The sequence below is a fragment of the Herpailurus yagouaroundi genome, unplaced genomic scaffold, assembly GCF_014898765.1.
Source record: "Herpailurus yagouaroundi ecotype Mexico unplaced genomic scaffold, PumYag 213, whole genome shotgun sequence".
NCBI lineage: Eukaryota > Metazoa > Chordata > Mammalia > Carnivora > Felidae > Herpailurus > Herpailurus yagouaroundi.
The window spans coordinates 1,309,719-1,336,252 of record NW_024412444.1 but is presented as its reverse complement, the minus strand read 5'-3'; the positions used below and the strand labels follow the sequence as shown (position 1 = coordinate 1,336,252).

The 26,534-nt window shown below is 40.3% G+C and overlaps 1 protein-coding gene and 1 long non-coding RNA gene across 5 annotated transcripts in view; one reads left to right on the top strand and one right to left on the bottom strand.

The window, feature by feature from the left end:
* Window positions 1-507: 507 nt before the first annotated feature.
* Window positions 508-26,023, bottom strand: LOC121016742 (uncharacterized). Of its 2 annotated transcripts, XR_005784418.1 has the most exons (5): window positions 25,588-26,023; window positions 24,009-24,199; window positions 13,675-14,020; window positions 3,972-4,076; window positions 508-705 (listed from the first exon to the last, which is right to left on the bottom strand). It is a non-coding gene; the product is annotated as an uncharacterized LOC121016742 (long non-coding RNA). The 2 variants fall into 2 exon arrangements; XR_005784417.1 differs by lacking the exons at window positions 24,009-24,199; window positions 25,588-26,023 and adding an exon at window positions 14,118-14,232.
* The window catches only part of TAFA1 (TAFA chemokine like family member 1), a 508,553-nt gene continuing 504,219 nt past the window's right edge, over window positions 22,201-26,534 (top strand). Inside the window, exons 1-2 of one of the 3 annotated variants that reach the window (XM_040454490.1) lie at window positions 22,201-22,973; window positions 24,946-25,066. In XM_040454490.1, coding sequence (XP_040310424.1) covers window positions 24,949-25,066 — 118 coding nt within the window. In that variant the 5' untranslated portion in view covers window positions 22,201-22,973; window positions 24,946-24,948. Of the gene's footprint in view, window positions 22,974-24,144; window positions 24,210-24,945; window positions 25,067-26,534 lie in introns of those variants that run through there. The other 2 variants (XM_040454488.1, XM_040454489.1) reach the window with 2 other exon arrangements.

Below are 26,534 nucleotides of genomic sequence, written 5' to 3'. Positions count from 1 at the left end.
TGCCTATCCCACTGCTGTTCTTTGTTTCTTTTCTTGCTGCTTATCACCTCCTAATACACCCTGTGTTTTAGTTGTCTGTTTGGCTCACTACTGGCTCCCTCCTTTGCAATTTAAGTTCTACAAGGTCAAAGATTCTTGTCTGGTTGGTTTGCATCCTCAGACTATCCACAGCTCTTATACCTGGCACACAGTAGGAACTCAAAAAATATTTTTTGTATGAATGAAAATGATAGACTATTAACATTTCATTTTTAAGAAGTCTGATGATTTATCTTTAATTTAAAGCACAAAAAAGCAATCTCTGGTTCCCCCCACCCCTTTATCCCTTGGAGGCTAGGTATGGAGAAAATAGTATCAAACTATCATGAGAGGAAATTCATTCTGAAACTAAGGATAAGCTTGTGGGTGGACACAGATTTTTCAATAAGGGGGAGAGATCCAAGGGAAGCTTTGGGGTGGAGATTTGTTAGGTTAATAAATAAACTGGCAATCACAAACCAGGCAATGGAAAGGTATCTGTAGTATAATTGGTGAAAGCAAGACATAGAGTGAAAGTCTCCTACACTGAGGTCTCTTGAAGTCATGAAGCCTCTGTTCATTCATTCACTCATTCATTCCTTCAACAAATACTTGAATATCTAAGCGCCAATCTCTGGGCTCCAAGCATGGCTATAAGACTGGATCTCGGAACTTCTGGAAACTGCACTGTGGTATGGGATTAAACATAAGGGAGAGTATAGTTATACACATTAGCCTTTTTTATGGGGCAAAGCCTGCATGAACTCTTTGTCTCCACCCCAAAGAAAATCAGTTTCCCTCCACCTGGTCTAGGCACAAAATAACACAGGTGTTTAGTGGCCCGGTGGGAATTCACCAAAATGGAAGCCTGGATTGGAATTTCAAAGGTAACACTGCTCTTTTTCAGGCCTTATTATTAAACTCATTGCTGAAGCATTCCCTTTGAGCAATAGATTTAAGGGCAGGAGCTGATTAGTGAAGTATGTTAACACGTGAGGCTGTAACCTTACACCTAGGTTTGCATTTCTGCTCTGCTGTGTATGAGCCATATAACTTTGGAAAAGCTACCTAACCTGAGTCTCTGTTTTCTCATCTATCAAATGGATCTCACAGTTGTGTGAGATTAATACAGATAAAGACTTTAAGCATTTAGTACAGTGACTGGTCCACCTTAAGCACTCAGTATAAAGGAAAACACAAATCCAGGTGTGGGATTATTCAAGTTTGGAGAGCATCTCTGCTTCTCTTTGGTGGCATGTGGAAATAAAATGGGGCCATAAAAGCACATTGAGGCAGAGACCTGAAAATGAGAAACACCCGTGCAAAACAAAAGATGGACAATGGTGTCAGGAATGACACAGAAAATTATAAACTTCTCCTAGATTTCATTTTTAGGAGACCATCTGAATTCCATCCGTCATGAGTTTGGGATGACAAATTTAAGGCAAATTTCATAAAACACTACAGGGAAGTGAACCATAATATCAAAGCATGAGGATTCATCCTGGTATTGTTAAAATTAAGCAGAATGGCTTTGGAGCCTTTCTCTTTAGCAGCTTGCTTAACCATGTTGCTTATAAAAGGCAGCAGTGAATTGAAACTGAACAGTAAACTGTGCTCTCACCATCTGTCTTAAAAGGAATAGGACATAGGAGTGACTGTCATTCACACTGTTTGTAAGGCAAAACCACTTCTACGTTTTTCCAGCCTTGAGTTGAACACCCTATACAGAGTTGGAACCAGACAATTAAAAATGCCTCTGAAGGTTATTTCCAGGGCTTACATTTCAATAGGAATTCTTCAACAATGATGTTTAAGCTGTTCAATGGTAATTCACATTACTTTATTAGATTGGGCTAATTAAAACACTGAAGGTAACCCACCCTCTGCCATTCTCTCCTGTCCTGTTTTCCCTTCTAATTTCCTCTAAGTGATCATTGAAATTTGGATAGTCTGTGGAGGTGACCTGACCAGTCACTAAATAACTACCATGGTCTTTGCTTTGCTAACCTGGCGGCTTTTAGAAAAACCACATTGGTAGCCACAATCTGGTTTGAACCTAAGAAGAATAGCATTGCTTTGAAAATTCGGTACCTAGACAAGCAAAGTATCCTTTTTTAGAGCAATTAGGTCAGTATTCTAGAGACGGAGACAGGGAATGAATGAAAAGCCCAAGGACCCTCCATACTCCTTCACTAGATTCTCCAGCATGCTGTCCCGATAGTTTGCTGGCCCACTTCTGACTAAACACAGAGATCTTTTCTTGCAGGTAAAGCATTTGATATACATTTTTCCTTTCTGGAAACGTGAGCAGTGGCCTTTTTAGGTCAAATATATAGGTCTACATTATGGATGGCCCACAGTGCCTGCTTTTGTAAACTGATTGCTGTTCTGTCCTTGCTTACCCCAGAGCAGAGAAGATGTTCACTCTAAACAGGCATATTTCTGCTAAATGACCTTTGCTCAGCCTTGTGTTCATTATAACTTCACAACATGTCTACAGAATTGGATTAAACTAGGTTCAGTGTCTATTTGGTAATTCCTTGCGCAGCCGATTTTTTTTTTTTTTAATTTAAAGCAATACTGAAGAACTCTGCTTTGCTGCCAATAGCAGGGGGACTGTTTTATGAGGAGACATAATTTGACTTAGAATATTCCCCCTTCTTCTAACAGTGTGCTGTATTTTAACAGCGTTCCCATATATTATGCAAACGAAATGTTTTACAGACTTATCACAGATGGCAGTTGGAAGTGACTATTGGACGATCACTCCATACCACCCTCTTCTTAAAAACAACAAGCTTGATTTGTCTCCCCGTGGTCCCTAAGTTGAGGAGCATAAGCCACAGAATTAAGAAAAATTCTGAAGAGTTAAGCAGGGGTGGAAAACAGAGTGTTCTTTAAAGAATGACTAGGGAAAAATGCCTTCCGGTGTGGTTCCTGAAGGAGAGAATTTCATGCCTCCACTAATAAGAATTATTATTTTTCACTATATATCATGCATTGTGCTGGGAGAAAGATGGGAGGAGGGGAAGCGAAGTGCTTGAGAGCTCCGGGGGCTGTTGATTTCCCACAAAGTTGAGTGCTTCTCATTAGCAAAACTGTGGGTCACATATTCCCATTCTAGGCTTCTCTTTTAGGCTTTCCAGAGCAATTTTGGAGCACCTCCAAATGGTGTGTTTTGTGGCATCCATTTTTTTGCCTACAGGTGCCTTTCAAACCTCTGTGTGCAAGCAACTCATGGCCCTCTGACCTCTATTTCCTGAAAGCAAAGTCTTCCCCCCATTAAAAAAAAAAAAATTGCTCCTGTTTCTAAATCTGGTCACCATGAACACTGCCACGGAGTTCAGCTTATCTATTGAATGAGTCACACTTTGTGACTGCGACGTGGCTGAAAGAAATCCAGTTAAACTAACTCAAGTAGAAATGGGGGCTGTGGACAGAACATGGAAATTTCATAGATCTCAGGGATAGGAAATACTGTAATGTCAGGGCCTCATGGAAAATGAAACTGGAAAATGAGTCTGGATCTAAACAGCTCTGGGAGACTCAGTAGTCAGAACAGTCAGAAAATTAATAGACTTCATTCAAATTTCTGGGGCGCCTGGGTGGCGCAGTCGGTTAAGCGTCCGACTTCAGCCAGGTCACGATCTCGCGGTCCGTGAGTTCGAGCCCCGCGTCGGGCTCTGGGCTGATGGCTCAGAGCCTGGAACCTGTTTCCGATGCTGTGTCTCCCTCTCTCTCTGCCCCTCCCCCGTTCATGCTCTGTCTCTCTCTGTCCCAAAAATAAATAAACGTTGAAAAAAAAATTAAAAAAATTTTTTTTTTGTCATCATTATGCTTTGGCAGTCTTTTATGTGTCCTTAATTTTTGGCCTTGCCACCAACCTATATATCATGTTTCACATTCCCAAATCCAAATTCCTCGGAAGCCAATCTGTTGGCCTGACTCACCTTTGCTCTTCATTTCCAGATCTGTGGCCAAACTATGGTTGATGCTTATTTGAGTCAGGTGTTTTATTTTCCTGATCTAATCAGATGTGGATGGATTGGGGTACTCTGGAAGGGGAGAATACAGAAGAAGAGTCACATACTGTTGTAATATCAGAGGCTGTGGCCAGTAATAGGTAGTTTGGGAGAAGGGTGTGGGTATATCTACTAACATGAAGTAGTCACTGTTGTTCCTAGGGACGCTTATGGAATAGACTAATTGTATTTCAGCAAAGGTAGAGTTGTTTGAAAAGGCAAGGTATTTGTCACTTATATCGAAAACATATTAAGTATGCATTTTTATTTTGCCCTGGGTCTGTTCCTTACAGCAATCAAAAAACAAGAGACCTGGTGTGCCTGGGTGGTTCAGTCAGTTGAGCGTCTAACTCTTGATTTTGGCTCAAGTCATGATCCCAGGGTTATTGGATGGAACCCGCATCCAGCTGTGCACTGAGCATGGAGCCTACTCGAGATTCTCTCTCTCCCTCTCTCTCTCTCTCTCCCTCCCTCTGCCACTCCTCCACTCACACTCTCTCTGCCATAAATAAATAAATAAATAGATAGACAGATAAATAAAACTTCATACACGCATCCAGTGTGTGTGTGCGTGTGTGTGTGTGCGCGTGTGTGTGTGCTTGCATGTACATGTGCTTATACGCATGCACATACAATAAGAACAGAAGAGGAAATAGTATAAACTTTTAACGCCTAGAGAGACCTTACAGATTCTCCGACCCAACTCACACATTTCACAGATGAAGAAATCCAGACTCATAAAGTTTACATGGCTAGCTTAGGGGCATGCAGCTGTTATAAGCAGCAGCGAAGAAATCAAGATCTCTTGAGTCCTCATTCAATGAGCTTTATAACCCAGATCTATTATTTTTTTTTTTTGTCTCCAGAAAGGAAGTCTTTATTAATTTAAACAGGCCTAAACATATATCAAACCGTGTCAGTGCATGGTTTGCTTCTTACCTTTCTGGTCCTAGCTCAAAGGTCCCCACCACAATGGACTACCTGACCACCGTCTAAAGTCAGTCCCATTCTTCAACCCTCAGGTTTTCTAGTGTATCATTGTTTTCATAGCTTTATTTCATTTACCCCAGTCTTTAATCACCTCATGTATTTGTTTTCTCATTTTTCTCCTTCATTAAAATAGGAGATTCCACGAAGATAAAGACCATTTCTCTTCTTCACATCTGTATCCCCAGGCCCTGCAATCCTACCCAGCATTGTAGGCACACATAAATAATAAGTCACAACTGTATACATTTAATAAATGTAAATAATGAAAGAAAGAAAGATTAGAGGGAAACACATAGACCCCTTTCAGATCACATGTATTTCCTAATGATTGAGGTCACACAAAGTTTAATATCCCTACAATATTCCATTTTTCTAAAGGTCTCTACATATTTTTGTGTGCCACGTAACAATCTCAATCGGAAACAAAACCTGGAATTCATAGCCAAGGGAGCCAGCAACATCTGACTCAGATGTGACTTTACCTGTGTGGGTGTATTACACATAAACTGTGAGCGTGTGCATGACAGAGCAACTTGGCTTAGAAAGGACGCACCCCAAATAATCTCTTTGTTTGTGAATGTTCCTCTGACTCTCTGACAGTAAGAACTGTTCATTCTTATTTCTGGCTCTTGGCAGCCTACAGATGCCTCCTGTTAGTGCTCCTGGCAGGTTACTGGTGGGGCCTGTTGTTTATTGCCCTATCTATCAAGTCCTATTTATTTTTAAAATAAACTTTAAGTATACTGTAAACTCCCTTCACAAACAGATTTTTCCTCCTCTTTTACACTTGACAAGCCTCTAAAAGGAATAGTAACTCTGTCTCATAAATATTTGAACCCGAACCTTTTAGGAAAGAATTATACTTAAGGCACTCAAGAACAGGAATAGTTTCAGTCTAAAATCTCCCTTACAACTACTCCTTCTCTCTCATTCACTCGCTCTCTCCCTATTTCTCTCTCTCTCTTTCTCTCTTGATCACTGTTCTTTTCAAATTATATTACCTCATCCTGATTCTCTACTGACCTTCCCCCTCCGTAGTCATTCCACACTGAGTCCAATTCTCTAGTCAAAAATCACCTTCCATATCTCGCTTAAACATTGATTAAATCTTGTAAATTTCCTTAACAAAAAGGTTAAAGTGCTTACTATTTCCAAGCTCATTAGGCCTATATCTCTTTCTCGGTCCTCTGTCATGCAACCTACTATTCCTGTCATTGGTAAACTGTACTATTTACCAGATGAAGCCGATGAGGGAAGATAACGATAAGGTACGGCATAAAAGGGCTTGCAATTTAGAGTCCAACTGACTCAGTTCAATACAACCACTACTACTTGTTAGCTCTGACTTTGAAGAAGTCCTTTAACTTCTCTTACTGCGTTTCTTCATTGGAAAGGTGAGAACTAACAACACCTATCTGGGTAAACGCTCCCGCCATTCTTTAAATATTTCCACATCTTCTCCTCCTGAGCTCACGGTTGTATTACATTCCACCAGTGCTAGTCATAGCTCTACGTCTTGTTTTGGCTAATAAAATCTGAGAAGCAGTGATGTGTTTTACTCATGAATGGAAGCTTTTAGAGTCATTGTGTCATTTGCTATGGTCCCCTACTTCAATGAGTCAAATATGGAAATGTGTGAAGAAGGAGCCTTTACCATCTGGGGTTTGGCTGTCAGCAATAAGCAGGGTCTTCTGCTGATCCGCTTTGGAAATGGGGCATGAGATATTGGGGTTGTTTGTTACTGCAGCAAAACTTATCCTATCCTGACTGATACATTTACTTTGCAAGGTTGTTTGGAGGATGAGTGACAATACACATGAAGTAGCAATGTAATATGCAATCAATGAATGGTAACTGCCATCATCAGTAACATTATTATCATCATTATTCCACTGTTATTTTGTTTGATTTATGTGTTCTTTCTAATTCTGTATTTTGGGTCCCCCCCCCCATCATCGTATTGTGCTATAAATATGTATTTGTATTTTTGGCAATTCAGTGAATTGTAAGGTCTTTGAAAAGGACAAAGATACTTTATGTGTCCTTGTTCAGGCATTCTCAGTCAGGTATGGCATCTGCACCAATTAAACTCTAACATAGTACTCTAAAAGCAGATATAGACAATGCATTAAAAAATGGGTGTATGTGTTTGGCAACAAAACTTAATTTACGAAAACAAGAGACAGACCTTAGTTGGCTGACCCCTGATTTGGACTATTCCTACTCCCCTCCCTCTTTCTCCTTTTCCATTTTCCATTCATTTGTCTCTTTCTCATCTGGGTATGACTATATTCCCTGCTGCCACAGGCAGATTTTTTCCTCACTGTCGACGGAAATGGCACCAATAGCCACCAGTCTTTGTCATATGGGAAATAAATCTCTTTCTCCCTAGTTTTCTTCTTGGGTAATACGCCCGGGCTTAGAACAGTCTCTGTTGGCAGGGCATGGGAATTCCTGATTGGTCAGGCCTGGAGTCCTATGACTACCCCTGTGTTTGGAGAATAGTAGAGGCGCTGTGACTGATGAGCCTTTCAGTAGAACCAGGGTTAGGGATGGGAGAAGGGGTGGTGCTCGGTCGACACAACAGGACGCTCATTACAAGCCTCTTTCCTCCTCCAGACGTAGAGAAGCAGGGAAGAACCAAGTTCAGAGGACCATCCCTAACAGTCCCTTACTGTGTGGTACACTTGATACTATATACCCAGTCCCCAGGCTTATTCCTCAAAGACCTCCTGCGTGCTCTGGAAACAAAAGCACTGGTTAGGGTTTCTGTTGGATCGTATGTGAGAAGCAGGAAAGAGAGCAACCAAGGAAGATCTTAAGTGTCTGTCATTAAGTACTTGGGTGAGTAGAGCCCCCCTGCATTTGGACCCCTAACACCCCCCCCCCCCCCCGGGGGGGGGGGGCAGCAGATGGGGACGCAGTAACATGGATAATCCCCAATTGGCTTGTAAGTATTTTTCTAATCTATGAAAACTCACAAAACTTTATAAAAAGTAATAAACAAAGCAACAGGATGGTATATGAGTCAGGATTCTCTGGAAGCTCTCCAAATTCCTCTCTGCAACATGGGGAACATCTGCAAATTCCTAATAGGAGATGCCATAATTAGGGGAAAAAAAACGTATTCCTTTTATTCCTGGCCACATAAATTCTACCTAAAAGGCATTACTGGCTACTACAGACGCGTGTTGGGCACTCAAAAACTGAGTCAGTTTGGTACACCAATACCTCCTCTATTTTTACTTGGCTCAGAAAATTTAATGAAATTATACAAATCCCCGAAATCTAATATTTTTATGTGATAAGATTGTGTAAGAGGAGGGGGTGGAAGAGAAGTTTGGAAAATGTGGTGACAGATGGCAGGTGGGCTCAGGCACACAGTGTTCCTATATATAGGGGAGGGGACAATCTGGTTAATCAAGGGGGGGGAACATTTTTAAATTTAGATTCAAGTATTTTATATATTCAGCAACATAATTTACTGAAGCAGCCTAACTGGATAGAACTTTTAAATATTTTTTTTTTTTTTTTGGTTGGGGGTGGGTTGCGTGATACATATTTTCTACCGTTTTACATATTCTTTCATGACGTCTACATTTAAAAATCAGATGGTATCTACAGGCTTTGAGGGTGTCTTTAAAGAGAATGCTGAGAATATCTATTTCTAGAGAGAGTTCCTTCCAAGGAAGTTTAATGGGATTTTAAAAATTAGGGTCATCACAGCTAATTTAGCAACACTGGAAAATTAAAGTGAGTGTTCACAATGAAGATAACTTTCTACGTCAGTAGAATGAACAATGGATTGGCAATGAGGACACTTGTGATTAAGACCTAAATCTAGGTAAACAGAAAGTGAGGTCCTTTGCGTCACTTTGCACAAGTCAGATCAGTGGTTTGGGTCTTAATCTTCTTATTTTTAAAATATGAGTTTGGATTTAAAAATCTCTGGGGCATTTTTAGTTTTATGTTTCCATTGTTGTAAGCTGTCTATTAATGCTCTGTTAATTAGGATTGATTCTTTTGGTTGCACGTAACAGAAAGCCCTACTCAAACTGCCTCAAACTATCCCAGGGAAAGTCTAGTATGTGTTGTGTGGACTTGGATGGTTTGATTCAGCGAAGAATATTTTTACCATTAGGCACTTGGCTTTCCATGGTAGCAGCCTCGTGTTAAGGGTGGCAACCTCTTTAGAATGTCCACATGCCTGTTAATGACTTCGAGTCAATGACCTGCTTCATTGTTCAGGTCTGGACAAAAAGAGAAAATCATTTCCTGAATCTTAGATGAATGAAGAACTGTTTTGATAAACCTGTCTTTGCGTATCATTGGCACCCGTTGACTTCTTTGCTCATCTCTGACCGTGACCGGGGAATCCGACTGCCCTGAGCCATAGGAGAGACTCCTACAACCAGCATTTAGCCCAAGCAAAGGGGTTGTGGCTACTAACCGATTAAAAATCAAGAAGGGAGAATGTAGGTAAGCGGGAAACCATGAAGTTTACTAACCATTTAGCACTTAGAAAATCTAAGGTTTGCATAATCCTCACAGTTAAATAAGAGCTAAGAAAAAAAAAACCTCAAATTAACAAAGTAGAAGTTTATATGGTAACTATTATCATATTAAGCACTTAATAAGCTTTCCATGAAGATGCAGGCATTGGGCTAACCTTAAAGCAGATAAACACAGAGAAGGTACTTCTCAGTTGGCAACTAATTAACAGAAATCGTGGGTATTTCTGGAGTTGCTATAGTGACCAGAGGCCTACTGCAGTAAGTTTTTGTTTTAGTACAGTGTTTTAGTACAGTGTTTTAGGGAGCTTTGAAAGATACTGTCGCCTGGATCCCAGATCTAGAAATCTTGGCATGATTGATTTGGGGTGGAGGTCTGGACGTTTAGAGTTTTCAAAACTCCCCCAGGTTATTGTAATCCATAGTCAAGATTGGGGACCTCTGGTTTAGGGCATCTAAGTGGGGCCACGCACACATGCTTTCTACCCCCTTCAGTCACATCCAAGCTTCCCTTGAACTCCTTTTTATAATTCTCTTTTCCACCTCTACTCTAAACTAGTAACTACTAGATTCCCCTCTCTAAGCTGGGACTCCCAGAGATACCACATGGTCCCCATTACAGGATGAAAAAACCTGAATGTGAGGGTGGAAACCAAGAGTGGGGAAGGCCTACTGTCAATATGGTGTGTGAGGAGAAAGGGACAAAAGGGTGGATGAGAGAAAACAAGAAGTGATGCAAAAAGCCTTTCTTCCTGGCACCAGGATGTGGTTGGTGATGCGCATGTAGGCATTCTCAGACTCAGATTCCCACACAAACACCCATACACATACAGACACATCATCTGAAATTCTTCCCTGCCTCCTCCCTGTGCATCCCACTGCCAACCGCTTGCTCAGAATTTTGCTGCGAATTCGTAAAACCCCTAAAACATGAATAAATGAGAAACGGTTATGTTTATTCATTCACTCACCCTTTCATTTACTCATCTATTCTAGAACTGTTTACTGAGCACCTACTATGTGCCAGGTACATTGCCAGACGGTGAGTGAACAGGGGTAAACAAAACAGAAATGTATAGCATGTACCGAGGCCCTGAATCTGGAAAGTATTTGGAGTGTGTGAGACGGCACAATGATTATCTTGGTCACCCGTTCTGGAGTTCTAGTCCCTGTCCCTTGGTCGTTGAATGAATACTTGCTGAGTGAATGAATGCCTGAATGTATTACTGAGGGAAGACCACAGTGACTGGAGTATGGCGAGGGTGGGAGTGGGTAGGGAGGACTGGGATGATATTCAGGTTGGAAATACGGGTATAAATGGCTTACGCTGGGCCTGCAGTCTATGGCTTGAAAACAAAATCTGACATATATTCTGTACATTGGAAAACGAGGGTGTATTTTCAAACAAGAAATGATAAGGACAGGGAAGGTATCTCTGAGACCAGAGGGATTCAAAAAGAGCCAAAGAATAGGATGTAAGAATGTTCCAGAAAGAGGGTACAGGATGTGCAGAAGCTGGGAGCCAAGAAAGGCATAAGAGGTTTGAAGAACAGAAACGCACTATGTTTACCTGAAGATATAGAGATGAAAGATAGTCTAGTGGACAGACAAGTGAATAAGTAAATATGGCATGGAGCAGAGATGCTGGGGCGAATGCAGCAGGCCCTGAATCGTGTAGGGTTGCAGAGGAGGAGTGTCCAGTCTAGACTCGGGAAGCCAAGAAATACTCCATGGAGAATGTAGTACCAAAACCAAATCTACACAAGTGGGTTGATTTAGGAGGTGGAAGGGGAAGAAGAAAGGTACATAGGAATGGAAAGAGGAGGGGCGCGTGGGTAGCTCAGTCGGTTGGGCTTCTGACTTCAGCTCAGGTCATGATCTCGCGGTCTGTGAGTTCGAGCCCCACATCGGGCTCTGTGCTGACCGCTCAGAGCCTGGAGCCTGCTTCGGATTCTGTATCTCCCTCTCTCTCTGCCTCTCCCCCTCTCATGCTCTGTCTCTCTCTCTCTCAAAAATAAATAAACATTTAAAAATAAAAAAAAAAAGAAAGGGAAAGACGAACAGGATGTTTCAAACAGAAAGCGTTGAATGTACAGAAGCACGGAGATGTAACAAAGTATCTAAAAATTTAGAGCTAAATCTTAGTGACACATATAAATCAAATTTAATTTTAAGAGTTTATGGAGACTTGGAATTTCAGGCACTCTGGTGCACAACCTAACAATCTTTTGAATTAGGTATCAGTCAGGCAACTGGGGGAAGGTATTTGCATAGGATCTAATGGTGAGTTTGTGGTGTAGCTGAAATCCAGAGTTCATTCTCTTAGCTTTTCTATTATAGTGTGTTACTGACAAAGTCAAAAAATAAAGAAGGGAAAGGAAGGAGGCCCAAAGAATTATGGATTATACATATTATATTATATTATATTATATTATATTATATTATATTATATATGAACACATACACTTCTATTTTTCTGTATTGTTTCTATTTCTGGAAATTATCTTCCCCCATATTATTAAAATTCAAACCAGAAGTAAGAGATAATCAGCCATATTGATAATAAGACAAAGACCAGAAAGGAAATTTACTTGAAGAGAAGTTAGAGACAAACTTAAGGTGTCAAGAAAACTTAATGGAGTTTAAGCCCACACCAGCCAAAGGTGATTTATGATTGTCTCTTGTAGTTTAACCATTGGTATCATGTAAGATCCTATGGAAAAAGAAAAACATTCCTGTTGTTAATTCTTGGGTCTTGCATAGCAGGAGATTTACTGGCACGGGAGTGAGATCAACTACAGTTTACAAGCAACAAATATTTAGGGAAAGAAAAGTACTTTAGGTTGGTTATGTAGACTAAGGTCATCTTTAGAGGAATAAGTTAGTGGCATTGGAAAATGTGATACTTTTCAGAGAAAAAAAGCAAATCATAAAACACATTGTATATTAAAGTACAATTGTTAGAAAAGCAACAAAACCAAATAAGGATGTTTGGAAAAGTTTATGTACACTTAAATGTAAGTACTGGTAACTTACATGTGATAAATTATAGTTGACTTTAAAAGTTTTCAATTTATTTATTTTTTATTTTTTAACGTTTATTTATTTTTGAGCGACAGAGACAGAGTGTGAGAGGGGGAGGGGCAGAGAGCGAGGGAGACACAATATCCAAAGCAGGCTCCAGGCTCTGAGCTGTCAGCCCAGAGTCCAACAAGGGGCTCGAACCCACAACTGCGAGATCATGACCTGAGCATTTCAGGTGCCACAAAAGTGGCAAATAGAAATATTTATGTATCTATTTTTATTTTACTTTATTTATTTTAATTTTTTTAATGTTTATTTATTTTTGAGAGAGAGATACAGAGTGCGAGTGGGGGAGAGGCTGAGAGAGAGGGGACATGCAGAATCCCAAGCAGGCTCCAGTCTCTGAGCTGTCAGCACAGAGCCTGATGCGGGGCTCGAACCCACGAACCACGAGATCATCACCTGAGCCAAAGTTGGATGCTTAACCACCTGACCCACCCAGTAGCCCCAAAAGTTTACTATTTAGACCTTTAGTTTTCTACCTTTTAAAATATGAATATATTACTTTCATTAAAAAAAAAAATCACTTATGCTTGGCCAAGTCACCAAACCAGGGCTTAATACCTCACCTAATATCAGTTTTAACCTTTCCCAGAAATGTGGTCTTAACTGAGTCCAGAATTTTCTGGTCAGCACCAAAGAGGCAGTCTGTCAAAGGACACTTCTCCATCCCCACCCCCAAGGAAAATGAGGTAATTTACCTAATAAGACCCCCTGCACTTCCCCAAAGAGAACACGACCTTGCCAGAAACACTCTTTCCTTTTCTTTTGTAAACAACTTCTTTGCCCCACTTTCTTTCTTACAAAATCTTCCATTTTGGACATCTCCTTGGAGCTCCCCTCCGAATCACTTAATAAAACCAATTAGATCTTCAAATTTTTTGTTGTTTAACACTTTATACGTAGGGGAAAAAAAATCAAAGTCCGTCAGTTCTAAAAATACATATGAAACCATTATTAGCTTTAGTCAACACAATGGTCTCTCTTCAATATCCATTTCCTCTTTATCACTATTGTCCTAATTTTCCCTTAAGTACCACAGTCACCTCACTCCATGCATCTCTTCTGGCAGAAACTGATTTCTTTCTTGATTTGGGCCTGGAGAGTGTGGTGTGGCTCTAAGCCTAGCAATATGATCTTTTTTCCCTCGGCCAAGCCAGGTACCTGGCTCAAGTCATTGATTACCAGGAGCAGTAAGTGACCCGAGTTAAATTAAAGCCATACGAGAAGTGGTTTGCTAGTGGAAGCTGAAAAAGAATCTTCCTTGCTCATCTGACAGAAATCAAAACAGTTCTTTCTGTTGCCATTATGTGGATGAAGAAGCTCATAACTGAGACAGCTGTGGGCAGCTATGCTTGATCCATTGTGGAGAGCCTGCCGTAGGATGCGCTACTGGAAAGACAGAGAGAGAGTTGAAAATGAGTTAGGTCCTTGAAGTCTTGGTGGAATTACTGAATCAAAGCCACGGAGTTTAGGAGGTGAGCCCCACCTGTGAACTCTCAACCTTTAAGAAATCATTCATTTTTGGGACGCCTGGGTGGCTCAGTGGATTAAGTGTCCAACTTCCACTCAGGATCTCATGGTTCATGAATTCGAGCACCGCGTCAGTCTCCCTATTGACAGCTTGGAGCCTGCTTTGGATTCTGTGTCTCCCTCTTTTTCTCTGCCTCTCCCCCACTCAGTCTCTGTCTCTCTCAAAAATAAACGTTAACAAAAAAATTATAGAAATCATTCATCTTCATTATGCATCGTAGCTTGAATTGTTGTTGTTGTTTTCCATTAACTGAAACCAAGCGTATCGTATTTCCTTCTTTCTTTGTTATCCCTGTCCTGAAAGGTTACTGTCAGGTAATTCAAGATCTTCCAGTTTAATAGAAAATTATTTGATGTTACTGGTTTTATTTTCCTTGACCTAGCTGGCATATTCCAGAACTGTGTTATCCAATACAGTATCCACTAACCATATGTGTCTACTTAAATTGAAATTAATTAAAATTAAATTAAAAATGCATTGCCTCGGTTGTACTGGCCACATCTCAAGTCCTTAATAGCCACATGTGGATAGTGGCTACCATCTTGGCCGGCACAGACATAGAACAATTCCAGCATTACAGAAAGTGCTACTGTCTAGTGCCTACTAAGACAGAAAGAGAGACAGTAGATGATTAGAAAACTTGTGTTCTAACATCACCCAGGCCACTAAACTCACTATATTCCCTTTGGTAAGTAAGCTTCTTCCCTTTGTTACATCTTTTTATTTCCTTTAGAGCAGAGAGGTTGGACTAGGAGGTTTTGGAGGGTGGAGGGATCTCTTCTGGTTTCAATATAATGAAATTCTAAGTGCTTTCTTTTGATTTTTAACATTTGTAGACTTTTCTTTATTCTTCAGGGGTCAGCTGTGCGCTCTATCATGAGATCATACTCAGATATCAAATACTGAGAACGAGGACTGAAAATTCAGGGCAGTTTCATTTCTTTTCTTCTGGCAAAAAAAGGAAAAGAAAAAAAAAATCCAACACAGATTTAGTGGCAGGTAAGTATGGGTTTAAACAACGTATGGGCCAATTTCCTTGACTAAGTGTCATAGCCGTTGACTAACACAAATCAAGGCAGTCATCCTGAATATGTGTCACTTTGTAAAAGCATACTATTGGCTACCAAGAGAACTAGCAAAAGGTATTGGGGAAGGCACACCATCTACTTATTTAGAGAAAAAGTTTGTTGTGTATGCTGTCATGATAGTGAACTCATATTTTACTTTTGATTGATTTATTATTATTCATTTGTTTATGCAAACAGTTGAATGTATACTATAGGCCAGGTACTACATACATGCTCAATTTTGAAGATACAGATACAGTGATAAATAAGATACAGTGGTAAATAAGATACTGGTTTTCCTTGCTCTCATGGTGACTCTAGGAAAGAGATAAAGCAGATAACAAGCAAGTAATACCAAAAACAGTTATTTACAATGGTGGTTAAGACTACAGAGATGATACCCTGAGGGCTGCAGGAGCATGTAGCAGAGGGACTTGATCTCTTTTGGAGCAAAAGGCTACCAGGAGGAAGTTTCCCTGTCCCATTCAGGGACCCAAGAGAAAACTGTAGCACGAGTCAAGAGTGAGACTGTTGTAAGATGAGGCCGGAGATGTAGACCGGGGTAGGGATACAGAGCCTTCTCAACCATGGTCATGAATATGGGCTTTATTTTAGGCTCAATGGAAAACTACCAAAAGGTTTTTAAATACAAGAGTGGAATGATCAACATGCATCTCAAACACATTGCCTCTTACTGCAGAGTGGGGACTGATAGGTGGGAGGAGCACATATATTAGGAAAGTATTATCATAGTTGATGAAAGATGATGGTTGCCTAAACAAGGGTTGGAATGGAGAGGGCGAGAATGGATAGATTTAAGGCATAGACAGAAAGTCAAAGTAATAGGAAATGACACAATGTGGAAGTTCATAGAGAGGGAGATGGGAAAGACAGTCTTCATTTTTGGCTTGAACCATTCATTGGGATTAGGCAACAGTGATGATGAATACAACTATGGATGTGTGAGTTTTATGAACGAAAGAAATCATTACTGTTTTTATAATTATCATCAAAGCAGTCATTTTCATGACCTTTATGTGCTTATATGTTCATATTCTTGTAATAAAGAGGCCACTTGGTCTCTAACTCACTAGTTTATTTATTACTTTGATCATAGAGAAGAAAGTGAAGCTGTTGTTTCAACTTTCTCTCTGTTCTAAAAGAAAAATAAAGAGATGAGAACTAGAAGAACAAAAGAAATGACCTTGTTCTTTCTTTTTCTTCTGCCTGGAAGACAGACAAGATAAGCAATGAGGAATTATAATTGATAAAGTAATTGTAGAGATAGGCTGCTAGAGGTGAAAAATGAGATTCCTACATGAAGGTTATCTTTCCTTCCAGCCTAAGAAAAATTTTGTCTCCCAGTTCCCTTTTCTTACAGTTCCTGAAAATTCTGCCTTATGTATCCAGGTTCAAATATAGACCTAAGTATCACTAGTTTTATAGGAAATGATTTAGGTTCTGTTCATTCTTTGTTACTATTAATGATGCTTATTCTCTCTTGAGCAGAATTTGGCTTTTTATTTGTTTCCTTGTTTGCTTTTGTCTTGTTTTTTACCTTGTGGATGCTACGGATTTTTAAGAAATAATTTTCTCTTCTTTGCTAGTTGGAAATTTAAGAGTCAAAATAATGCTTTTTGTGTATCACTTGACAGTTTACATTTCATGTTCAAACTTTACATCAGGCTCATCTTTGTTTACTTGGTCTTTTATCTTTATTATGCAAAATGTATTGTTTCTTACTAATACTGCTTATCTGTATTTGGTTGATTGGAGCTTAGGTTCTGGGAACTAAAGATAAGTCTGAATCTTAGTTCTTCAATCTTATTAGAGGTGTGATATTAGTTCAAATACTTAACTTCTCTGAAATTTGATTTTCTACCCATATAATAGAGATCAATAAGATATAGATCTATTTGCAATTTTGTAAGTATTAAATGAGACACTGAATGTAAAGGCTCAGCCAGGGTTTGGTATATAGAAAGAGTCCCCCCCCCCCCCGCCCCCAGCACCCCCAAATAGATATTAATAGAATAGCACTGTCATCATTATTATACAAATTTTTTAATGTTTATTTTTGAGAGACAGAGGGAGACAGAGCACGAGTGGGGGGGAGGGGCAGAGAGAGAGAGGGAGACACAGAATCTGAAGCAGGCTCCAGGCTCTGATCTGTCGGCACAGAGCCTGACGCAGGGCTTGAACGCACAAACTGTGAGATCATGACCTGAGCCGAAGTTGGATGCTTAACCAACTGAGCCACCCAGATGCCCCTCATCATTATTATATTATATTTGATTATATTCTTAATTATAATATTGTTATTATATATGCCATGTATTATATATCATCAATCATCATCAATATTATATGTTATCATTATAACTCCTATTCTCTTATTGTACGTCATTTACTTTCTCTTCATCATCCTTTCCTTCTTCTTAGCTTAAATATATTTTGAATCATGGCAGGTGATAAGAGAAATAAGGCAAGTATATACATGCTGTTTAGGTCCCAAAGGTAAGACTGACAACTAGGGATAACTGCTGTGTATCTGGTATAGGGCACATAGGACTGTTTGGTAGACTGGAAAATTTCAGGTGAGTTCTAGAAAAAAAAGTAAAATAATAAAATGATTTATATACACAAATGGAAGAAAGATAACATTATTACTTAGCCAAGGGAAATAGTATATAGCCTTCTCATGATCATGATTTAAAATAGACATTTTCAGCCAATTGATAGGGAGCCCCAGTGACTATAGAAAAAAAGAAATTGGACTTCGGTGCTACAGAAGGCATATAGTTGAGATAGAAAGTACCATGACAATTGTCCTTTTATCCATGCCTCCATTTTCATTAACCAATTGAAATGAAATAAGAAAAAACATCAGGGTTGGGAAATCACAACCAAAATGTGTTATTTCAAGAAATGCGATTTAAATGGTATACATCTAAGCCACTTTAATTTGCATTGGATTGAAACTTGGCATGTTTCTTAGTCCAGATGTAATTTATTTAAATTCCTTTAGTTGTTTTTCAATTTAGAAATATGCCTGTCTCAAATTTTTTTCCTGCACATTTGTGAATTAAAATTAGCCAAATTATTAGGTGGACTGTTCTTAAACTGAAGTATGATGGCTTTTATTTCTAATGCTAAGAAGTAAGAAGTGTGGTAATCAGGGGAGTGAGGGATTCTTTCATGGTACTTTATGTCAGGATACAGGAAGTAGCCCCTTCAATGGGTTTCCCAAGAAACTTAATAACTAACACAAAGTATAGGTGAGTTTTTTTTTTTAAGACTTTTATAATCATTTGGTGAAACAGGGAAGAGTCACACTCCATAGGATATAGTTTTCCACCAAGAAATCCCCTTTGGACATTTCTGTTCTAAGGCCTCTTCCTGAGCCTCTAATATATTTCTGTCTCTGCCTCTCTACCTCCCACCATTTTTTTTTTCTCCCTCCTGGTTTTCTCCTTGTCATATCCTCTATCACTCATCCCTCTGCCCACTGCTTCTTATTATACAGGGCAATTCACTGAATATTTTTGGCTATTTAACCATTCTGAGTGTTTTAGCTTTTACCCCCAGTTATTTGCGTCAGTCTTTTCCTCTGAATTAAAGTGGATTTCTCCATGGGGCAGATAAATAGGCTAATGAATAGACTTTTCTCTTCTTTACATAAACAAATGTGTATATACATAGATACTATGTTTGAAATGTAGATCTTTAGGAGTTTGGCCTGAATCATGGTTTGAACACCCAGCTACATAGGTATCTTGAATTAATAAAACTGGATGGGCTAAAAAAAATGCTGCTGTAGTCCTTGGCCGTTTGTAAATACTGTGCCTGCATAAGAAAATGGCTGAGTAGGACACAGCCATGGGCCACATGAGCAATCAGTCTATAACTCCTGGTTTCTAAGAATCCTAAGGGATTCCAGCAGCAACAATCAGTGCTTTGGGTTTATCGCTGGTCTGATTAAAAATAATGATAAAAAAACTTAAAGTCTCCAATGGATTTCTATTGCAAGGAGCTCTGAAAAGGCAGGAACTTGGTTTGATGTGTGTACTGCTGTCTCCACAGAGCTTAGGGCAGTGTATGGACCATAAAAATTCAATTAATACATGAATAATGTACGTTAAAGTCCTCATCAGTCAGAGTAGACTAGGTTATGCTGCAGTAACAAATAGCCCTCAAATCTCACTTGCTTAAAGAACAAAACATTTCTTCTTCACTGTGTAGATCCATTTTGGGTTGGTGGGAAAAGGGGAAGGCCTGTGCTCTGTGATCGCTCAAGAATCCAGGCTGAGAGTGTGGCTAGTCCCTGTTCATCAAGCAAAGGCAGATGCTGCTTCAACAAATAAATGCTTCAGCCTCAAAAAGACACCATCAATTCTGCAGATACTTCATTGGCCAGAACTTTATGGCCCACTCAACCATAAAGGAGTTCGGATACTCAGACAGTCCTTCTATGGCCAGACGGTAGAAAGACCCAACTTCTTTGAAAGGTGTGAGAATAGTTTTGCTATCACAAAAAAGGTGGGATAATGGACTAAATTGCCTTAAATGCCAATATGTGTTGATGCCTATAGTATTAGGACAAATGGTCATTGGCTGCAATACAATGGACTGCAAGGTATTTGGGAGAAAAAACTGGAACTACGTTGATATTCTTGTTCCATCATATACATGTATTGAAAGTCACTTAAGCTTGAAAGAGCAAGTCTTTCTTCCAGTCTTTTTTTGAAAAATTAACAATGCTTATCTCAGTGCCTTGAACATAATCCATTACTATGTCTTTCAAGCTTATTAAATTGAACTAATTTGTAGATAACTATGTTTAGCTTTTATTTAATCCCTAGAAAGGAAGAACATAATGGTTACTTTTTCAAAATGGTAGCCTTTATTAGTAAATGTGAACCTCCTTTTAATTTGAATACATTAGCATAGCAAAAACAAAACCAAAAAAAAAATCATAAAGACTACCTTACACACATCTATATTTCAAAAGCCTGGAATGTGCTCAATATATGCTTCTTGAATGAATGAATAATACTTTTTTTGAGACCATCTTAAAGGTAAGGAAATAAGGAAATGTGATGGTTAATTTTGGGGTGTTGTTTTAACCATGAAATATTTTATGAGATGGGTTCTTAAGCCAGATCACTGGAGTTTGAAACCTGCTCTAAGGCTTACTAGCTATATTACCCTGAGCAAGTTTTTAAATCTCCCTGTTCTCCCTCGGGTTACTCATCTTTGAAATGGAGATAAGAATGATAACACTTATCCTATGGAGTTAGTAAAAAGGATTAACTTATACCTTATAAACAACATCATATAGAGTAATGCTACTCATAGCAAAAGTTTAATGCACATTAGCTGCTGCACTGCCATTATTATTTTTTCTTGAGATTGCACTATTGGTGTAAAATTTCTGTAGGTGTCACCAACACACAATCATGAACCGCTGAAATGAAACACACACTACTAACTAGAACTTTGGTGTTGTTACATATGTAATGTGCAATGGGAAAGACCAGTGGGGAAGAGCTCCGTGTCTGCAGGGCCTCTCCCTCTTTCACTCTGTAAGATGAAAAAAGGGGATGGCTTCCAAAATAGCATGGTGGCAGCATTGGCCCTTCTTTATGACACCTGCACAAGGCAAGAGTATTCTGCAGTATTTCCAAAGGTTTGTGAACAAGGAAAATTATGGGAACCACTTTGATTTTCAAAAAAAGATGAAAGACTAAACAGTACTGATGAAATTTTGGGGTGATGGTGGGTGGCCTGGGCCGACAGCCAAGACAGAATTCTTGAAGACGTCTTTGGTACAAAAAGGTGATTTTATTAAAGCACAGGGACAGGACCCGTGGGCAGAAAGAGCTGCTCTGGGGTTGTGGCGGGTAAATGATTATATACCCTCAGGTTGGGAGTTAGGGATAGAGTTAAGTCTCTAAGGTATTTTGGAAGCAAGGTTTCAAGGACCTTGGGCTAGCTGTTGCTAGGGAAACGCCATTTATTACTGTTGAATACAACCTCAGTCATGAGACCCTATTTCGGGGGGCCATAAGCTTGGAGTATGATTGACATCACATATCTCGGGGTAGTTGAGACAAAGGAAGCAGACTTACAGGATCCTGGAGGTTGGGATAATGTTAAGCTAAGATTCCCTTTTGCCCCAAGCAAAGTGTCCTCATCAAGGCAGCTGAGCTCCTAGAGGGAGGTCACTCTCCTGGTGTCAAGGACTTGTCAATGGGCTATAGGCAGTAAAGGAATTCAGTTTTTCATTTGCAGTAGTTTCCCACATTACCATGGCAAGCACTTAAACCCCCTTCCTCTGTTCTTGGGTAGCCAGGAGGGTCTGAGGAATATCACACATTGTTCCACCTGGGAGGCGGGCGTGCCAGCCTGTTTTTGCCCTCAGCTTGTCCCATGCTCCCTCATCAGTATGACCTGTAACAGTGGCGACCACATTGGTTTTGTTCTCTGCCTTGTCCAAGTGTCTAACACATAGTAGGTGCTTTATAAGCAATTCATGAAATAACTGAATGAGTATTTCTGAGAATCAGTGCTCATGCAGTCTGTAAGTGAAAACTAGGTCAACTTGCGTGCGTGTTGATGTTCAGGTACAATCACACTATGTTTCCAAAGAAGAGAGTGTCCAAAGCATAGTACTAGAAACAAAATATCCAATTTCTGAGTGTTTTCTCTCCCCACACCAGCATGTTATTAGAGCGAGAGGGAAATTTTGTAAAAAATGCCTTGAGCATACTTATTTGTCATAACCCAGGCTTTGGTGCTGAAAATGACATGTTTCTATTTATTAAACATGTTCAAAAACCTCAGAAGGTTTCTATCGGGCTTATGCATATATTGTATTCCAAGTATACCATATTCCCAGATTTAGCTGCCAAAACCATCGGCAGACTTACATTTGTATAAGCCTAACAATATTTTTGGTTAACGTACTGGTTCAAAGAACGTGAAGAGGTAAGAAATGGCTCGCAGTTCACTTTCGCATTTATTGTTACAAGTCTAACCCCCATTAACACTATCAATATTAGCAGAATGCTTTTTCTTTTGTTTCTCCTTCCCTCTTCACTCTTTTGGCAAATGAAAGGCATCAGTAATAGCTCTACATAACATACCAGGCAATACAGTGTTAAAGTGCTGCTTGAGTTGTTGAAGAGTTAGTGGGCAGGCATTACAATTCACTGTAGCTGTAATAGAGGGTAATGTCACTTTAAGACATGTGATACTTTACAGAGGAGGGATGTATCGAAACAGACTACCAGACTACTGCTACTTACAGCACCGTATAGCAGCCCTGCTCCTGCATTTTGCTGCCTTACTCTGCCCTGAATGCACAGGACCGGGGATGGTCCGTCATTAACTGTAAACTGACTCTCATCAGGAAACTGCACATTATTCCACCATCCCTTCAAAGGTCTCATCAGGCAGAGGTGACGCCAGGAGATGATTTAAAGGTGAAAATGACAAGGTTTCCACCCCTCAAACCTTGGCTCCTTTTCTGACAATACAGTCTGAATGCACCCGATGTCTTCTTTACTGTGGAAATAGCATTGGAAGAAAAAACATATTTTTTAATCCTGATAAAGAAGATTATTGGGAAGCTCTTTTTAAAAAAAAAAAATCTCCAATTGTGCACAGATGGATTTTAGAAAGTGTTAGAGCTTTCCAATGAACACTAATAGAGTACTCTGCTCTTGGCTGGATTTTTCAGGTAAGAAGCCTCTTTAAGGATTTAAGATTCAGAAAACAGATTTGTAACCTGTTCAGTCATATCTAGAGAACTATGTAAGGCTGGATGCATTATTTTGGTGGAAGACACTTATTAACATGGAGACAAGCTCTTGGTGAGAGTAAGCCATGAGAGTGATAATGCACGAGCCTTGGAAGTGATGCTAAGAATGAAAGAAAGTTAAATTAAAAAAGGAAAAAGAAGGAAAATACTGCAAATGTGAAGTCACAGTAATCTTTTTAAGTGCTAAAATATATGTGGGTGAATAAATGAGCAAGAGAAAGCACAGTCATTGAAAAACTGTTAAGTTTTGATTGTGGTAGGCTTTTTGAAAGTTGAGATGAATTCCTAGTGCATTTTAACTGAAATTCACAAGTAGTCAATGCATGCCACAGTCACCTCTATTTTGTCTTTCTACAATTTGCAGGGTATTTGAAAAAGGCCCCCAAACGCATTCATTTCAAGGTTCACAAAAGGGGTGTTGCTATTTATCTCTGCTGAAGAGAATGCATCTATGTTATATTGATAGTTCTGAAGACAATGAAGCTAAATCTGTTGTCTACAAAAGTAAACAGTGGGCAGTGAAAGTAATTATAAAGTCAATGGTCCATCTGAATCACAGTGAGGCATGAAAGGCACCATGCTGTTGCAAATAATGTTTTCCTACTTTGCACTTAATTATGGTTGTCACCATTTGTCTATTATAGTCCTAAACCCTTCTTAAAGACTGCATCTCTCTCCTAAAGCCCATAAATTATCTTCTATTATGTCTATATATACATATATGTGTGTGTGTGTGTGTGTGTGTGTATCTATATATCTATATCTCTCTGCTTTCTGAACATCACAGTTTTTGAAAGAGTGCCAATTTCCGTGAATAAAGAAACCACACTGGGAGGTCACTAGCAGATTTTAAATGTATAGTTGAAATACTTGTAGTGTGTAATTTGACAGTAGAAAATGTTAAAAAGGAACAATCTGGGTTCCGGAGCTCTAAGAGAAAAGCATACACTTAACTGGATTCTTGTAGAGAAAATGCTTCCATATCACTGGCTGAGTAAGGACGGTGCTTCAAGTTTGATTAATTTGGCAATATGAAATGCAGCATAAGGTGTTGTTTGAGAAATTGGACAATATGTAGCACAGTTCAGTCTCTGTAGCTCCTAAGATCCTTATAGGTGCAGATAAGACTGTCAAAGTTTCAGCGCCTGAGAAAAGGTACATGTTCATCCATAAATACATACACCACCTGTATATGCATATTCATCAACACTATACAACACATGCCACAATGGGATCTTAGAAGGCAAAGCAATATTGTAAATTATGGCTCGCTCTAGGATAGAAGCATAGATGTTGCATCTGAAACTCATTTTGGCTGAAGACAATTCCTTCTGATTCTAAGTCCAGCCAGAAAGACCGGTTCTATCAGGAGATTACAACATGCCTCTGAGAAATGATTACTTAGTTTAGAAGACAGCAGAATGATTAAAAATTCATGACTGTAGAATTAAAAAAAAAAAAGAATCCACTCTTTCCTTTCAGGCTTATGTCAGACTTACAATGAAGTTAGAAGGAACAGGAGTCTGCAGCTTTTCACTGCCTGGAATAACTATAGTTTAAAGATCATTGCGCAAAACAGGATGTATAGTCAGGATACTATGTTGCAAACTGCCTAACCCAAAGGCAAAAACTTGAATTTATTTCTGTGTTTTGGCAAGCCTTGGAGTTGGGTTTTGCAGAATTTCAAAAAGAATTCACGATCTCTTGGAGAGAGCTTTCCCTCAGTCCCACTTCATGGCATGACCTCTGCTGGGTTATTAATTCCAGCCAGCAAAGTAGCAAAGGGGACATGACGTCTGAGACCCCCCCCCTTCCTTCTTTCATCATTGGGACTGACTGAGCTGGGGGCTTGAAGCTGGAGGTAATCCTTGCTGTCTCATGTTGTCTTTAGAGGATGGCAATGGTCTCTGCAATGTCCTGGGTCCTGTATTTGTGGATAAGTGCTTGTGCAGTGCTCCTGTGCCATGGAACCCTTCAGCACACCTTCCAGCAGCACCACCTGCACAGACCAGGTAAGTCGGAAGCTGGCTCCAATGCAGCCTCCAGTCTCGCTGCTGTCACCTTAACAGATGGTGGAATGTAAGTGACAGAAAGTGCTATGATGCGGGCAGCTTGCCTCTGAATTCCAAGACATATTGTTGGCTGGATGCTTGGGGGGGATCCTAAAATGTCTTAGAGGTATTTCTATTAATTTCTCAGGAAAAAAACAAAGCAAAACAAAAAAGGGTCTTCGCTGAGATCTCCCTTCCCTCTTCCTCACGCCTTAAAAAGTAGAAGTCATGGTTTTTTGGGGTAAAAGAGCAAAATATTCTGCACAAGGGGGGATAACTTGCAAGACTTGAGGATTTTTTAGAGGCAAAACATGATCTTTGCTACCAATAAAATAATGTGTATATATTCCTGGGATAGTCTATCTAAGTGTAGATACTCTAATGTCGGTGTCTATGCAGCTCAGAATTTTGGGGGGATGTATGTGCCAAAATTAACTTTGGAAGTAGTTTGTCAATGAGAAAGAAATTTAAAAATAACTTACTATTTCTTGTCTGGTTTAATTTGTCTCCTTTCCTTTCTCCCTTCACTTTCTGTTCTTCCAGTTTGTTCGGGGGCTTTTTTTTTTTTTTTTTTTTTCTTTCTCTTTCTCTCTCTCTTTCTTGACACTTTCAGGAACACGTTGCCTGTAGCCTGATTTTCCCCCCATGTTGAATTTTGATTTCCGGACGTATTTTTCTTTCTTTGCCTTTCTGTTTCAAGTACATTTCTCATCCTTCCATGGCCTCACTCTTCAGTCTGGATTTTTTTTTTTTCTCCTTCTTTGCCTTTCTCGTTACTGTCCCCCAGCTCGATTGTCCTTACCCTTCCCTGGTTGTCTGAAAAGATTTCTTTCCACATTCTGTTTAATTTCAGCCTTTGCGTTGGTTTACTCCCCCCTCCACCTGCGCCTGTCCCCCCCCCCCACTCCTCCCCCCACCCTCATCTCCAAGTCCCGGCTCGGGGGGACTAGTTGCGCGGCAAGCTCCAGATCCTCAGTTCTGAAACGCTCCCAGCCCTCCAGACCCTCTCCAAATTCTTCCTGGCCTCCTCCCAAACGTTCGGCTCGTTCCAGCTGCGCGGTCCAGCGTCCACGCCTTAGCCGTTCCCTGGCTCCGCAAGCGGCCTGGGCACCAATCCTGGGCTCCTGGGCACAGTCGTCCAGCACCATCTCTCGGGGCGCCGCTTGCTGCCTCCCCCGGCTGATTCCGGGCTGCTGGCAGGAAGGAGCGCGCGAGGGTGCAGCCCTGGGTCCTCCCGCGCGCCCGCACCGGGCTGCAGGGGAGCGCGCGAGCCGCAGGAGCCGGGCCACCGTGGGAGGAGGGGGAGGGGGCGGGGGCGGGGGCGGGGGGAGGGGCTGGGGGCGGCCTGAACCCCGGGCTGCGTCTGGGCCCCAGCCATCCTCACTCCCCACGCCCCGGGTCTGGGAGGGAAGGCGAGCGGGCGCTGGTG